The following is a 17,499-nucleotide window of genomic DNA, read 5'->3' as shown; positions in this document are numbered from 1 at the left end:
TGGATGCGGTGCAGACTTCCAACATTCCCAGCCAACAGCTTATTTCAGTTTGCTTTCTCAAATGCAAGTTTAAACCCATCCCAACATCTACAGGACGAAAAGCCATTGCCTACAAATAAAAGTGAACTTTGTTCCAAAGCTCCATACCCTCCCAGGCAACATCCACATCAGTCATTAGCAGGGTGGAATCATTTTCCTCTCATATTTGAAACGTTACTTTTCTTTGAAACTACAACAGCAGACAACAATCTCTCTTCTGTTTGTTGTATTTCTTCTGTTCTTCCCTACTATCTAGCCAATGCTGGATGCTTAGACTTTTGGTCTGGTAACTATGACAGTTCTTCTGTTCCATTAATTAATGCACAGCCTCATTCCACTCCCCCACTCATCAACTGGATTTTATCCCTAATTCATACTTGCACTATAAAAACTTGCTTTATGTAATCTTTTCCTAATAGATGCTTCCACAGAAGAAAATCTGAAGCAAGGGGTATCTTCTTTCCACAGATGAAAATGTGAAGCAGGGGGTATTGCTCATATGCCAGAGAGCCACCCTGATTTAATTATTCTTCAGTATGTGAAACAAGAAGGGAAGAACCATGAGGAACTCCTCAATGTTACCTGAATGTCAGTGCGAGGTCCTCAGCTGGAACCTTGCTTTGCGGTTCTAATTGTCCATTTTCTGTCTGTTTAGTGGTGCCCAGTTTGTTTTTTATATCCAGTGAAGACTGGCTCTCCTGTAGAGAAAAGGAAAGAAGAAAAATTCTTAGTACAATGTTGAAGAATTTGGGACTTTGTTCTTTGAGACCAATGATGAAGGCCTGTAAATTGGAGTTACACAACATAGCCCACAAAAGCCATGAGACAAGAAAAGAGACTCAGTAAGATATGCTCATCCTCTCAGGATACAACATTTCCCAAAAGGAAGTTAAGCCAATGGTTCTTGTAACAACAAGCAGAGACCATAGACTGTAACAACACAGACTACTGAACACTGCCCCCAGAGAAAATGTTTTCTGCGTTAAAGCATTTTACACAATTCATGGCACAGTGACCTAGGAGACGACTCAGTTTTCAACAAACTCAGCATCACCTTTATTTTTAAAGGGCTATAAAATAACAGCAGAGTATTTTATAGTGGCTAGAATTCAAATTCTTCCTACAGAAGAATCAAGAAACTTCTCTGGAGGTTTTGATGAATAAAGCGGTGAAGAGGGAAACGGATGACCAGCTGTGGTCATCCAGCAGAGCGCCTTTTTGCCAGGGCGAGACGGCTGCAGCCAGCTACACAGCTCTCCACTCCACCTCTCTGCCTCCCAGCCCCATGGCACTCACCATGCTCAGCTCACGGGTTCTCTTCCCAATTTCCCTTTCCACCTGGTGTAGCTCCAAGCTCAGTTGTTCACTTGAGATCATCCCAGGCCACTTGGGAGGTGGGGGTGGGGGCTGTGGTTGGCCTGCCAGGGTAGTCGCCTCCCTCTGCAACAGCAGCCTGTTACTAACAGCCTAAATGCATAAAGCCAAGCACATACACAACTGAGCACACAACACCAAGCACAGAAAGGGCACTAAGCCATAAGTCTGGAGTATTGCCGATTTGCAAAACCAAGGCCTTCTCCCTCTTTGCTTAACAAGGTCCCAAATGAAATCATTTCCAATGCAACTGCAAATGTTTCTTTTGCATGCAACCAAAAGTCTTTTTAAATAATCAGTGTTAAATACCTTTTACTGTAACAAATTTGCATGGGTTTTCCCCATAGACCTCTCCCTTCTCAAAATTAAGGCAAAGTACATCAAAAACAACATTTTTTTTTGTGAGCTATTTGTTGAACAAAAGTTAATGGCAGATAAGCAAATCCACTGCCTGGAAATTAGAAAGAAAGAGTTTTACAGTAATAGAACTTATCAGATCTCTACAATACAGTTCAGTATCATTACAAATTGTAAGAGAGATGTGGACATCAATATGCAGCTCTCCACTGACCCAGATCAGGAAGCACAGGAACAGAGAGGCTCAAGTGACTACAGTTGCTTGCAAGTTGCCAAAGTTTGAGCATTAACCCTCAAACACGGATGGATTAAATTGGGCTTGCTGACAAGCTTATGGCTCTTTCTATCTGTCCCAAATGCTCTGTGAGATTATGGCCCCTGCAGCAGAGGTAAGAAGTCAGCTCAGCTCCTGACCTCATTCAGTTTACACATTTGGCATATTAAAGCAAACTAACATGAATTTAAGTTCATCAAAATACAGAAGGCTGTAACCCATGGCAGTTTAGGAACTCAATGTGTGAGTGCTTCAACCGTCTGTTATGGGAGCAGCAAACTTTGAGAGGGGCTGTGGTAATCACATCAGCCACTCCAGAAATCTGGTAATGTCTAGGAATTAGTCCCGTAAGTAAGAATAGGTAAGTTGTGCATCTAAACGCAGAGTGCACACTATCTGCTACTCCCCGCAGACAGAATGTCTGGCTGGTCTGCAAGTACCAATGCTTATTTGGTTGAGAAGAAACAAAAGAATATAATTCTTTATGCTCAAACTTTGGCTTATGCAATCACAACATCGTAAGAGCTAAATGAACAAAGCCTCCTGGATTTCAAGTATTTAGCTCTGGCTTTGAACACAAGAGCTAAATTCAAAGCTGCTGTTATTCAAAATAGCTGCTTAGCTTTAAGAGATCCAAATTATGCTTAATCAAGGTTCCAAACTCAGCTACGTGGGGTTTAACACTGACAACAATCACAGTGATAATAAGTAGGAGAGGCGGCCACTTCAGGGTTTTGAAACTTTTCAATACTCCTCCATTATGGCAAAGGCAGACATGCAAAATTTAAAACACAGTTTCTCCTCTTGTTCCCAAACAAGAACACAAGTTATGCTTCAAGTAACTATGAATGCATACTACTTGCAATTGCTGTTGCCATTTAAGAATTGTGAGCTCTTACGACAAATCTGCAATAACCCCTCCTTTATAACACAGGTTCTCAGGTAACCACAGCTTCAGTAGAAGCTGCTATTCACTATTTATAGCTATTCTTTCCGGGAAACCATTAATCTGAATAGTTGCCGAGGTAGTCAAGCTAAATATCTTTAATATCTACTTGCTTTATTCTTGTGGCTTGTGCTATTTAGGAAGAATGGGTACAACAACAAAGCCAAACATAACACAGATGAAGGCCTTAGCTTTGTGAACACAATATCAGACATTTTCAGAGGCAGTAAAGGCAAGATGAACAGATTTTATCTACCCCAAGAAAGTTTGCCTCTGAGTTTGTGGGTGAAAAGAGAGAGAGAGAGAGAGAGCGCGAGCAAGCAAGCAAGTACGAATGAGCACACAGTACAGATACAACCATGATGTTGGTTTGTTTAACTTGAAGTGCAGGGAAGTTTCTGCTGCTAAATACAGAGGTTTACACCTGTGCCATAGTCCTGATGCCCGGCATCACAGAATTAAGAGTTGTTACTGAATTTCATTACAATCACAGAAGAATCACCACCACATGAAAGGCGGCTTTGCTAGCTTCATCTCTCTCCCTACTATCTTTCACCACTCTCCCAAGACATTTGTACCAACCTCTAGTCCTCGCATTTGTGTCTGCTGGCTAATCTGATGGTCTACTTGCTGCAGCTCCATCCGCAGCTGCTGCTCCCGCTCAGCTGAGGGTAACTGTTTCCCATGACCAGCCACATCTGACATGGACAGTCTCTCCCTTTGGGATCAGAAAAGCAATCACGAGTAAAGACATTCCCCCAAAAGGTTTTGCTCAGTTTGGCAAAGAAGGAACTAGACAAGAAGAAAATCTAGAGAAAGGAAAAAAAAAAAAAAAACACCTACAAACATTCCTACCTGTCATTGAAACGTCCCTGAGAAGGTATATTTTGATGAGGCGAGTATGGAGAGCCTCCCCAGCCACCATGAGTTCCATAAGGACTGTAGTCTGCCAGTGAACAGAGAGAAAATGATGTTGCAATGCTACAGAACTATCCTTTAAGTAATTCAAGCAACACACAGAACTGGACACACATTAAAGAGTAACCAGAAGGATCAGTTCTCTCCAGGAGTAAGGAAGTCTAGTGTTTCTTCTGCTGAAATGAAGAACACAAAAATACTACCTGCACGGGCAGTCTTATATACAGAATGCACAACTCTTCCTGCATGTACAAGAAGATTTGCTAGAGCATTACTCAGGGAAGAAAAAACAAACAAAAAAACGCAACCCCCAAAACAACAACAAAACAACCCACACAGCAGTGTCAGCATTTCCATAGTCAGTGAGTCTGTGAAGGAATCCAGGTATTCGGGTCAGTAGGGAAAAAATTCCAACCAGTATGAGAAAATAGCAATTATATTTATTACTTAGGACCCGAAAAGACTTGAGAATTGATTCATCAGTCTTCAAGGTAGCTAGTTAACCCCAATTTGAAGATTAAGCTCTCAGGGGAGACAGAATTCTTAAGGCCTAGAAAGCTGATGCCTGAATTAACCAAGACAGTGTTTGTTTTGTTTCCAACAATTAACTCCTGAAAAATCTAAGCAGTAGTTTTGAGGAATATAATTAGGTCTTTTCTTGAGAACCACAGAATCACAGAACAGTTGAGGTTGGAAGGGACCTCTGGAGATCATCTAGTCCAACCCCCCTGCACAAATAGTCATCTACAGCAGGTTGCCCAGGACCATGCCTGGTCGCGTTTTGAATATGCCCAAGGATGGAGACTCCACAACCTCTCCAGGCAACTGTTCCAATATTCAACCACCTTCACAGTTAAAAAAAAAAAAAAAAAAAAAAAAAGTGTTTTCTTGTGTTCAGATGGAATTTCCTGTTGTTTCAGGTTGCATCCATCACCTTTCATCCTGTCACTGGGCACCACTGAGAAGAGTTTGGCTCTGTCTTCCTTACATCTTCCCATGAGATACTTATTGATAATGATAAGATCCCCCTGGAGCCTTCTCTTCTCCAGGCTAAATAGTCCCAGCTCTCTCAGCCTCTTGACATGACAGATGCTCCAAGCCCTTAATCATTTTTGTCAAAAATCTTAGTACAGACAAGGTAAACAACATCCATTACTCTCCACTCATCCACCAAGTCAGTCATCTCATTGTAGAAGGCTATGAGGTTGGTTAAGCATGATTTCCCCTTTGTAAATCCACGCTTACTATTCCTGTTCACCTTCTTGTCCTTCATGTGTCTGGAAATTGTTTCCAGGATTAGTTACTCCATCACCTTCCCAGGGATTGAGGTGAGGCTAACTAGCTTGCAGGTCCTTGGATCCTTCTTCTTACCCTTCTCAAAGATAGGGGTGACATTTGCTTACTTCCAGTCCTCAGCAACCTCTCCCAATTGACATGCCCTTTCAAAAGATAATCAAGAGTGGCTTCACAGTGACATCAGCCAGTTCCCTAGGCACTTGCAGGGGCATCCCATCAGGGCCCACAGTCTTGCGTATGTCCAGTTTGTTTAAGTGTTCCCTGCCCTGATCATCCTCCTCCATTGAGGATGAGTCTTCATTGCTCCAGACTTTCCCTGTGGTCTCAGGGGCTTGGGATTCCTGGAGAATGATCTTACCAGTAAAGACTGAGGCGAAAAAGGCATCGAGTACCTTGACCTTTTCCATGTCCTTTGTCACCAGAACCTTGCTCCATTTAGCAGCAGACCCACATGTTCCCTAACCTCCTTTCTGTTGTTTATGTGCTTGTAGAAGCCTTTCTTGTTGCCCTTCATGTCCCTCGCAGATTCAAATTCCAAGTAGGCTTTGGCTTTCCTAACCCTATCCCTGCACGCTTAGACAGTGTCTCTATATTCCTTCTGAGTCTTCTGTCCCTGTTTCCACCTCTTTGTATCCTTCCTTCTTATGTTTGAGTTTAGTCAGGAGCTCCTTGATCCACACAAGCCTCCTGCTGCCTTTGCTTGATTTCCTGCTTGTCAGGATGAACCATTCTTGAGCTCAGGGATGATCTTGAGTATCAATCAGCTTATTCAATACACCTCAAGAAAGAGACCAGCTTTTGGAATTAGATGCGCAGCCATACTACAGATGTGACTACTGTAGAAGATATTTCCAATAATTTCAAATTTATTGGCTTTGCTTGACAACAAACAAAACAATGGCTGCAATAAAACTGCAGGAACGACTACTTATAAACTATGAGTGCAGTACAGTACTTTCTGTTACAATTTTCTGCTATTTTATAGTTGAAAAAGCAGTAATTCTCTGGATTTTACTACAGTAAATTTAACAGAAGCCTTATCTCAGAGGGACTAGCAGAACAAACTTTTCCAGAGCAAAAAAAAATTAGCATCAACACATGCACAATATGAGCACAAACCTGTCTTTGGAACAGGAAGCAGTGGCAGCCCTTTTCTTGGGGCTTCTCAATCTCCCACAAGCCTACTTAGAGTCATTTTGGTGGCATAGCATACATCTCATCTATATTTTTGATACAAGAAACAACTTTTTGCAGGGGCTTGCGCTATAATACTAAAGAAAACAACAACAACAACAACAACAACAACCTGCAACACCCAGGAACATGCATCATACCTGAAATGATAGATTTGGTGGAAGCTCCCTGAACTGCCATGGCCTGCATGGGACCAGAATTCTGGTACATCGCTTTGGAAGTACGAGAAATAGCCCCAAATCTTGACACAGTTGGTCGGTCTCCAAACGGAATGAGATCATCATCGCCAGTCTCTGCCGCTCTTCTCTGCATGTCTAATCGCTGGTCACGCATAGCTTTACTATCTACGTTCTAGACAAGAGAGGGAAAAGGCAATCAAGAGCTAAGTCAGGAGAGAGCAAAAACACACTTTTAGGATAAGCTGGTACCAATATAGATAGGTCTTTCTCGTGTGCCCTATTCCCTGCATCCTTCAACTAGTCTTCCTGCTCTGTAGTTCGTAAGTAACTCCACTGTTAGAGCCGAGTCTCTTTAATGGTCCACCTTAGTGAGATGGCTGCTGCTAGCACCACTGTGAAATAACACATGATTAACTGCTACCACACCAAGAGAAGGGAGCAGCAACTAAAAAGAAATTAGGACACAGAAATGTTAATGAAATAGAAGGGGAAAAGGAAAAAGGAAAGGAAAAAGGAAAAACTCTGGAATAAAGTCAAAGAGGAGATCAGTAGGCATCACTGAGGAACACATCCTCCTTCCAAAGTCCAAAGGCAATTCCTCTGAAACCTAGAAGTTAAGGCCCATATCATCTAACAGGCTGCAGATGACTCGCACGGGAAGTATTTAGTATAGCACTTAAGTTTAACATATCTAGTACATCTTTCCACAGTCAGATTTTTCTTTAAGCAGTAGTATAATTCATCCTGGTTTCCAGCTCAGCCTCAAACTCAGAAAGCTTAGAGAGTCAGCATATAAGCAGATGAGATGTTATCTCTCTGCTTCAAGAATCCTAAAACTGTAACTTATTGAGTTATAGTTATTACATTTTGCCACGAAGTCATAAAAGAAAAGAGGTGCACAGGAAACAAGCTTGAGTTAGCAAGCATAAGTCAATTTGGTTTAACTTACTTAGAAGAAACAGATTGTCATAGAGATTTTCATCTTAAAAGAGGAAAAAAAAAAAGGCTTTGTTAAAGTTAGGGAAGTCACTGCAGAAGTCATCTGGATTGAGGAACTTCAAAGTAGGAGTCAAATGGTTGTTCCCATGAATTAAAAAAAGAAATGCTTCCCCAAAAAGAAAAAGAAAAATCATAGAAAATGTTTCAGACAGAAATATAGGAATGATCATTATATACACACAAACACACAGGGTCTAGAAATAAACAGTGTCAATAACAAATGGCTACTGGCAACCAGTAACAAATTAATCAAATAGGAAAGCTATCTTATCCATTGTCTGTCAGCAAATGTAACACTAAGAATTGCCAAAACTGAGTTACACTTTGCTAAAAGTCAAATAGTAGCAGAGAGTAAGGCATGACAAAAGAGAACAAGTGGGGCTACTACATAAAGAGCACTGGCTAAAGTTTTAAAAATAACTTGTGTATAGTCCAAATTAAAATAAAACTGTGCAAGTTTTCAGTAAGGATAATAATTGCTGGCAACAGAAGCAAGCTAAACAGGAATATAAGGAGGTGAAAATAGAAGTCACAGTTGAGCTGGAACCTAAACTCAAGAAATTTAACATGCTGAAGTTGAGACACACTGGAGAACATCTGCTTTGGAATTCTTAAAAAAGACAATGAAATTCACTGAGTGGCAGAGACAAAGTACAAAAATTGCAGTGTCGTTTGCATGAACATCAGGGTTATGCACTCTCAAATGATACTACTCTTATCCATAAGAAAAGGAATCTCACATGAACAATAGAAAGGATGAATGAATTCATTTGCCATCTGTGAAGAACGTCTCACGAGAATTTTTTCCTGGGAGGAGACAAAAACTGAATAACAGAGTTTTTGGTTTTTTTTTAAATCTGAAATATAGCTCTGGGGCAGAAGAATGCTTTGTTTAGCAATGAAAAAGGAGTTTTTTTCTCCAGCTCCAAGGAAGGCATCTTCTGGGTACCGTATTACCTCTCCTAATTGAGTACCAGTTTCTTTTTACAGTTTTGTAGCAGCACGGAAGAAACACTTAAGACTTGTCTGTTGGTTCCCTAAATTCCTGGAGGTGCCACTTGGACAGCAATAGCCAATTCCATGTATAACCTCAACACTTTCTCAGGTTGGATGTGGCAGTGTTATTACTCAAGGCAAACACATTGTGTAGGACAGAGAGCAAATGGATAAATAAAACTGAACCACTTTCTAAAGCTGCAGATGAAATGCTTTTTCAGTCTTTTCTTGCTCTGCTTTTTCTGGGAAGAAGACTCCTTTTTGCTGCTATTTCATGCAGCTCCTTTGAGATTTGAAAGGAAAGTCATTTAGTGGACAGAAATCAATTGCATCCAATTCCAAAAAACAGAGGGGGGAAATGGGGAAGCCTGCCTGTGTGCAAAGAGGAGGAGAAGCTGGACAGAAAAATCCTATGATTTAGTTAAGTGGTTGCAACAGGTGAGCACCTGTCCTAGTGGAAGAAGCAGAGTATGGAAGAATGAGAAGAATGAGTATGGAAGAACGAGAAAAGAAATCCACCTACACTCCCTCCGGCCCCCCCTCCGGGCTCTTTTCCTTTGCCAAAGAGATCACCATGACAGAGACAATGAAAAAAGAAAGCAGATAATACACTTCTGTGGATGGAAAGTGAAGGAGAAAAATAGAAGCATCTCCATAAAATCGTCCCTCACACAAAACAAAAGTTTCTCTAGAAGACTTTCATGCTCTTCTTCACGTTCTGAAAGAGCAAATAGAATAGTGGTGGTATTTCATAAGCATATTTATTTCTTTTACCTACATTTATGACTCCCAATAGCAATACCCTAGCAATCTCCTCTTTTTGTAAAATTGACCTAGCAAAAATGCAGCAGCATGAAATAAGAGCACTTCCAGACACTAAAAAGGAGTGCAGAAAGAAGAATCAGTCTAAGTATCATGTTACTGGGCACCTGTTATCATGCTTTTCTCAAAAGTTTCATGCAAGCTTTGAGTATTCTCATGATCATAAATTAAAAAAAAAAAAAAAAACAAAAAAAAACAAAAAAACCCCCCTTCACATAAAAGCTAATCATGAAACACTTAACAGCAGTCACAATCACCATGAAAGTTAATCGCACAAACTTAAGCCAGTAATGGCATCTACCTCTGACAGGAGAAACTCCCCCCCACCCTCACACTGGAAGCAATAGATGGACATGTCTAATTAACAAGTTGCCAGTACAGAGTCATTTTTGGATTTCAAGTCTAAAGAAAATCATGGCAAAGTGTATCTTGCTGTCCATGGCTTTAGAGCAGAGTGGTTAGCATGCATCTATATCCAGAATTAAAAAAAAAGGCCACACAGATGTAGGAGTATTAGTAAGTTTGAAAGCAGAGCATTCTGTACACTTGCAAATGCCCCCCTTTGAGTGCAACACACTTTTGGGCTTAAATACAAGCACTACTGTCATCCTGGAGAGCAAATGAGAGTCCTTCCCAACCCCCACAAATATAAACTTTTCTTCTTTGCTCCCCTAATCCCTACGTACCGCCATCTCCACACTCCTTGCTGCCACAACATCTTTGGGTTTTGCATCTTTGGTTCCAATGTAGGAGCCGATGGTGTCACACGACCAGGGAGAGTACTGGCTATAGTCATTTCCTTTGTATTTCCCAGCTACCTTCAGGTCTTCGTCCAAGTACTGTACAAAAACAAAAATCTGGTTCTGTAAGTGAGGGGAAGAAGCAACTTTACAGCTACTATTTCTTAGTTCAACAGCAGCTAACTTGAAGAAAAACACCACCAGGATTTTTTTTTTTTTTTTTAATTGGATACACCACCATCTGGAGTTGGGCCACAGCAAGCATAAAATGTGTGAAATTCTGATCACCTGGCTATACTCCCAGTGCTGACTGTTCACTTGGCCAGTATGAAAGTGATATTTCGACCTTGGTTGAAGAACTAAACCTCTATCAAGCTGTTACTTAATTCTAACCATATCAGGAGTAAATGAAGCAAAGTCCAGTGACTGAAAAGACTGAATATTTCCATTAATGGCTCAAACTAGCACTTAGTTGCACCAAAGCCAGATAACTTAAGACCAGCGGCAGATCAGAGAACCAACAGCCACTTGAGAGACTGCAGACTGCACTATAAGGGGCTTCCCCTGTAAGGGAGCACAAAATTTCCCTGAAGAATTGCCATCACTGCATGCTGTTCTAACTTTGTCACCTTCACCTATCAACACGTGCAAACTCTATTTTCTAACCACGCTAGCCAGTCAAAACTCTGTCAAAATATGCTTACCTCCTCTGAATGGAAAGGATGAGGCAAGGTTGGTGAAGGTGCAAAAGGAGGTGGAGAAATCACCTTCCTCTCCTCTAGCTGGGCCATGATCTCTTTTCTTCGACGGTGAAGTTCATCCAGGCTGGCATGAGGCTGAGATGAAGACAGCAATGTGTTACAAAGCCCCTGAAGTTAAAATCAATCAGTTTCATAGAGAAACTGCTCATATTCCTACACTGTCCAAAGGGTCAGTTCAAGAACTCCCCAAAGGCATGGAACATAATTTGCCCAAAATTGATTAGATACCCAACTAACCCAGTGTTTCTAACTTAAAAAACATTAGTTTTTTAACTCACAGGTAGCTTAACATGACTACATGTTCCAGCATGGCAAGTCCTCGTACCAGTCACACAAGGGCAATGGGGGTAGAACTCTACTGATCACAACCCAGTCTCAGTTAGTTTGAATATATTTCACCATATAATTAAACCTGTCACAAATATGTTAAACTCAAAACTGATGAGGTTATAAGCTAAATTAAAGAAATTAATTAAAAAAGCAAGCTTCCTAGGACTCAGCAATTTGATTCAAAGCCTTTAATCTGAACACCAGCTGTGTAAGTCTAACTATGCTACAGCACCCACTTCCAGCTGGTGATTTACTGAAGCAAATTTGGACTCTTCCATTATGACAACTCTCCAGTTGGCAATCTCAAAGTACAGAAAATTTGGAAGAGCAGAACTTCTTGTCCCTTTATCAAGGAATGCATATTGAAAAAAATATATGTATATATACACACACACACACATTTAGGTGCAGAGATGGTCAGTCAAGGATGGGCCACACAAGAATGCGCGTATTACCATTTGCACACACTGTATTTAATCTGCACTAGGAAGAGAATGGCCTTCTCCAGCAGTGGATGGTCTACTGTTGTTTGGAGAAGCCTGGGCCACGGAGACTTCTGAAGTGAATTATCACATTTCTCTACTTCGAGCAGTAGAGCTTGCTCTTTTACTAGCTAATGTCATTACAAATGCTGAGTTCACCAATAACTAAATTGCTTTCCAGTTTTTGATCAGCTCTGTCAAATGTACCTCTTCTTAAAGTTCATACCTTCAATTGCTCACAAAAACATCACCACCTTACTGCAGAAACATTCAATCTCCTCAAGTAATTTATATTTTCTCTCTCAAGAACAACTACAAAAGTACAATATGAAAACCGTACTCTGTGGCATGAAGGCCTGATCTGACTGAGATGTGGAGCCACCGGGCAATAACCCTCCATTTGCTGGTATCTGTCCCTGGATTCAGGTACGTAGGAGGGTACAGCTGCCTGCGGAATTTCGATAGGTACTGGGTTTCCTCGGACAATCTCCTCTTGCTGATATGGCTGGATGGGGGGATATACACGACGGCTGTCATAGTGTGGTGGGTATATGGGCTGTCCCATAGGAGGATACTGCTGCGGCTGCGTGTACTGCGGGCTCACCACACGATCCTGAAGGTAAGCTGGGTAATGGTCTAAATAAGGTGGACCAGGTTCAGGAGCTGACGGAGGAGGTCGGACAAAGCGAGACATGCACTGTGAAGACTGAGTAGGATAGTAAACTCCTGAAATTAAGCAAGAGTAAAAACAATAAACAAGATGCAGAAAGTGATTATGACAACTGTTCACAAGAGTGTGTTGTTTCAAGTATTCCAGTCTACAGGTATCATGAAAAGTTATCAATTACTTCACATTTATGGTTTGCCCTCATTGTCTAACTGATATTTCTACTGAAAAATTAACCAAAGCAAATCTTGAAGAAGCAGAAGGTGGATCTAAAGCCCAAGGAACACTGTTTAATTAACTAAACCAGATACTAAAAAGGAGCAAAGATTAGAATAGCTGGAGGACAAGAGGCAAGACTGAGCCTGCCACAAGTGCCAGAGAAGTACTGCTTTACTCTATTTCACTGGGATCATGCACAGGCCAAAGAGAATGACTATTTGGCCTATTTGCTATAGGCCAAAAGAGACAGACTTGCTAGCATACCATATTGGGGGGGGGGGGGGAAGGAAACAAACACCACACTAGGATGTCCCTTCAGATTGACACGAATGCTTTTGTCCAGACAAGACCTAAAAGAATAGGCAAGATTAGCCTATACATCTTTGTCCACGCAATTAAAACTCAGTTTTCCCCATTATACCAGGGCCACTGCCTGCATAAAGAAATGCGGATTCACGACAATCTATAGTTATCTAAAGATTTGTTCTACCTCTTGAACAGTAAAAAGAAGTTTCAGTACTATGAAGCATCAAAGATTTCTAGAACCACACCTCCGAGGTACCTGGAGGTTTCAGTAATTTATCTATGATTTTTGGATAATCTGAAAACATGCATGGACATGTGCGCATTAGTAAGCGCATCAAATTTTGTGGATAACTCAGATCATCTTTTGCATACAAAAAAAAAAAAAAAACAAATAAGAGGGTTTTTTTCTTCAGAATGTTTCAAAAAGTTTTCTTTCTTCTCTAGAAGATTTTCTTCTCCTTTCCACTTCTTTCCCTTTCGCGTTAATTTCATTTTATTTCAGTTCTCTCCCCCATGTTATGCCACACGATATGAAGCATTCCCAATCTTTAAAGTCATACTTTTTCCTTTTAATCCCCCCTCAATATTTTCTCTCATTTGATCTCTTCTAACTTTTTCCCTTATTTCAGTTTTTATGCTGTTTTTTTCGTGCCCAACCCTTCTGTTTTAATCGTCTCTACCCATCACATACATGTGCAGACGTTGCTGAAATACTCATACACTTCTCATTAAGGACATTAAGTACTTTTATCCCTCAAGCATAAACCCCTCTGCTGGTTAAGCATTATTTCCATTCTGAGTCAAATTGAATTAAGGGTTACCATTTACAATCTCAGATCTAGCCCACTTCTTGAAAGAATTAAAGAAGAAGGATTTACTACACTGGATGGGTACAAACCTCTAACACAAGTGAAAACAGAGTCCTCAGTCAAGACATAAAAAACCTGCCAGCAGGCAGCTCACCGTATCTGGCAGTAAGTGCACTGCATTATGGGCTAAAGCGTATCTGCCCAACATCCTGACATGCCAGTTTCCCATTTTATTACACAATCACCCCGTTAATGCCCATAGTCCAAGCGGTATGCAAGAAAACACCAATGTAAGGGCCTAAGTAAACACCAAGGTGGGAAGAAGGAACGTAACCACTGTGAGAACAAAGACAATACAGAGAGCTTGGCCTCAAACCTACCTTGCTGATAGGGTGCTGGCTCAAACGGTGTGGCAGCTCCTCTAGGATCTTGATAAAACATATCTGCTTGCTGAGTATTATACAACTGAGAACCTCGTGGTACCACTGGCAACTGCTTGGTGACAGACACTGAAGTCAGATCTGTTGGTGCCCGAGGGGGCACAGGATGAGGGTTCACTGGTAAGGCAGAAATAGAGCTCTTGGGGACAGAGTCCAGCCTAAAAAGTAGAAAGACAGCATTGCCTAATAAGACATGATGTAGTTGACTATAATTTTAAACACTGTTTTTTGTCTACATTCCACTTTTTGAAGACTTGCCTTCTCCAATTAAATAAACAAACCAGGAAGTCAAGCAGCTTAGCTTTAGTTTTCTATTCCACCATTTAATCACTACGAAACAAAAAACCCTGTTCCGTTTTCTTTCTAGAGTTTTATGTTTTAAAGTTTTTCTAGAGTTCTAGGTTTACTTCGTTTCTACTGCACATTTACACATGTGACACTATGAACGACAGTTAGGAAGACCCGTACAAGTCAGGAGGGGATCCAGGGGCACTGCTGCTCAGATGATCCATCTTCCCCGGCTTCAGAGCGGTTTCATAGCTGGAGTCAGTCCCTCGGGAAATAAGCTGCGTCACGGTGCTGCCAGTTGACACAATTCCATTTGGCAGAGCAGAGGTTTTCCTGCTGGGCAAGTCCACTCCCCCTTCATCCGAGAGGATAGCTCCTGAAGGCAGGCCCACCTCGTTCAGCTGGCCCAAGGAGGCACTCAGCGGTCTTCGGGGAACAAGACGCTTGTTCATTTTACGAAATCTTCAGAAAAAGAAATCATACACCAAAAATTGAAATAAAAAACTAAAAGAATTTTCATGATTTTTTTTAAACACAGATGCTACTGAAAGCTTCAAGCTTTAATTCAAGTTTCCTATAGATTTGTGAGAAATTTTTTGCTAATATTTGAATTGCTGATAAATGTTTCAATTAGAAGAACAAATATTTGTCACACTAAGGATGACTGTTAATGACAAAATACACCAAGAGGTCAGAGCTAAGCTTCCCACAGTAAATTTAAACCCTTATTTCCTGTACACATATGCACAACGGCTATAGGGAAGAAAAAACAAAACAAAAACGAAACACCAAAAAGAATCACAAACTGTACAACTCTATTTTATCCACAGACTAGACTAATGGCAGAAAAACTAAAAGGAGAGAAAAGAAGATGAACAGATTCCCTTTTGCACTACTAGTCCAATAATAAGCCATGTTTTTTGCACCATGCGATATCATCTTTTAAAACACAGGTTGTTGAGATTTAAGTACACATACCAATATGCACCTTATGCTATTTGCATTGTTTGATAAATTAAGTGATTTCAGAGATAAAAACTCCAAATACACTGTAGTCCCAGAAAAATCTAACCACCTCTGATAAAAGTCTGAGCAAACATGAGCCTCCTAACGTTCCACAAAAATCAGCTGACTGATGGTGTTGGACCAATGAAGAGAGCAAATTCCAGAGTTGAAGGTCCTCCACTAAACACCCTGCTGTTAGCCGAGATATCAGGACACAAGTGGGAGGGTGTGCGTTAGTCTGAGTGCTCCCACTGTTTATATTGCAGATCGAGAGGCCGTTTCCTATGCAAGAGGACTTCTAAAGGGTTGAAGCCAACACTCCTAATCATACCGAATAAGCAAAGTGAGATGTTAACACAGAGGAGGAGGGTATACACATTATTGTAGGAAAAGAAAACGGGGTAGTTACACTATTACTACCACAATGTAGGGGCAAAAGGTTGTTCTTTTAAAGAAGTACAAGACTAATAGTCAGACAAATAAGTGTAATCTTGCTATACAGATCTGGGTTGTTCATCCTTAAGATGAACAGCACTGGAACAGGTTGCCCAGAGGGGTTGTGGAGTCTCCATCCTTGGAGATATTCAAAAGCTGTCTGGACAGGGTCCTGGGCAACCTGCTCCAAGTGACCCTGCTTGAGCAGGGAGCTTGGACTAGATGATCTCCAGAGGTGCCTTCTAACCTCAACTGTTCTGTGAAGAGTTTGTAGGTGAGAAGGATCAACCATCTTCCTTGAGCTATATTCCTAGCTTTTCATCAACACACCAATTTCCTACCTGGATTAAACTTCAGTCAAATAAACAAACTATAAATTCAAGCTACATAACGTTGAGAATGGACATCACTAGGAATGCTTTAATAGAGAGTAAACAAGAAGGGGTATTACCACAGCAGAAGCACTTCAGTAGGGACAGTCTACGGCTTTTGGAGTATGCCGCTCAGAAGTCGCTTTGGCACCTTGCAACAGCCACACGAGTCACAGATGTGCTTAGGGGGGACACAGGCTGCCAAGTGAAACACTTGGCTGCGTGCAGAAGGGGGCCCAAGAGCAGCTCCCAAAGGCTGAACTTTTGGTTCACTTTGGAATCTCACCAGTGCCCAAACCAGCCCGGTTTCTCCCTGCAAAGCAGCAGTAGGACACTGAGAAACCACTGCCACATTTTGCCTGCCAATTACTTCTGAACATCTCCCTCCCATCAGGTCTCTTAGGGTTGCAGTACCCGATGGCTACTGACCCTATGAGGACTTGCCCACAACTGGCAGGATGAGGAGGGCTGGCCATTCCTGCCTATTCATGTAGGACACAACAGTGTGCCCAAGAGACACACACACACACAAACACACATTCGACCAAAGGTGACAGAGTTAATATAGCATTCTTCACGGTAAAACGCTTAGAAAGAACAAAAGGTGCACAGTGCTACCCTCTGAATTCTTCTGAATAGCTTCATGAATGTTTGTGGCAGTCTCCAAGGAAGCAAAACAAAAATAATCTGAAAACCATAGTACTCATCCATGCACACTGGGTCTTTGTCCCTTACCAGGGGTGGAATTATCTACTATTTAAGCAAGTCTAAATTATAATTTGAAATCTAAGGCTATACCACATACTTGCCTATAACCTTCCTCACAAGCTTAAAGCTATATATAGGAACTAGAGTAGCAACAGCAATTTTCTGCAGAAGAAAAACTTCACTTAATATAGGCTAGCATGCATATTATTCATATTAAACACTTAAAAGGAGAACAACTAATGCAATATCTATTCAATTAAGCAGAGACAAAAGGTCCAGGGAAGAATCCGAACTCCAAAAGTTCTCCAACCGCCTACAGAAAGTGCTGCAACAGAGCAAACAGTCACCTCACTTCACCCCAAGACAAAGCCATTCCTAAGGCAGACAAACCAGTCTGGATAAAATAGGGCTCTTCCCCCAGCAAAGCTGATGAACAGTCCTCCTTGATACATACAGCTAGTTCAGAGGAGACATAACACTCCCCTTGCCAACCACCCAAAGCAGCACCACCAACCTGAATTTCAACAGCATGGGGGGGGGGGGG

General features: G+C 41.3%; 1 protein-coding gene across 10 annotated transcripts in view; it reads right to left on the bottom strand.

Moving 5' to 3' along the window:
* RC3H1 (ring finger and CCCH-type domains 1) overlaps window positions 1–17,499 on the bottom strand; it is a 46,079-nt gene that overhangs the window by 8,798 nt on the left and 19,782 nt on the right. For 3 of the 10 annotated variants that reach the window (XM_026062508.1, XM_026062490.1, XM_026062500.1), the window contains exons 9-18: window positions 14,617–14,898; window positions 14,089–14,306; window positions 12,048–12,433; window positions 10,839–10,970; window positions 10,081–10,251; window positions 6,539–6,749; window positions 3,846–3,936; window positions 3,573–3,708; window positions 1,336–1,506; window positions 622–737 (exon numbers count right to left, since the gene is read on the bottom strand). In XM_026062508.1, the coding sequence (XP_025918293.1) occupies window positions 622–737; window positions 1,336–1,506; window positions 3,573–3,708; window positions 3,846–3,936; window positions 6,539–6,749; window positions 10,081–10,251; window positions 10,839–10,970; window positions 12,048–12,433; window positions 14,089–14,306; window positions 14,617–14,898 (1,914 nt within the window). The remainder of the gene's footprint in view (window positions 1–621; window positions 738–1,335; window positions 1,507–3,572; window positions 3,709–3,845; window positions 3,937–6,538; window positions 6,750–10,080; window positions 10,252–10,838; window positions 10,971–12,047; window positions 12,434–14,088; window positions 14,307–14,616; window positions 14,899–17,499) is intronic. The other 7 variants (XM_026062518.1, XM_026062527.1, XM_026062539.1 and 4 more) reach the window with 5 other exon arrangements.

This window comes from Apteryx rowi, unplaced genomic scaffold, assembly GCF_003343035.1.
Source record: "Apteryx rowi isolate R43461 unplaced genomic scaffold, aptRow1 scaffold_100, whole genome shotgun sequence".
Lineage (NCBI taxonomy): Eukaryota > Metazoa > Chordata > Aves > Apterygiformes > Apterygidae > Apteryx > Apteryx rowi.
The sequence above is the reverse complement of the archived record's forward strand: the minus strand, read 5'-3'. Positions and strand labels throughout refer to the sequence as shown.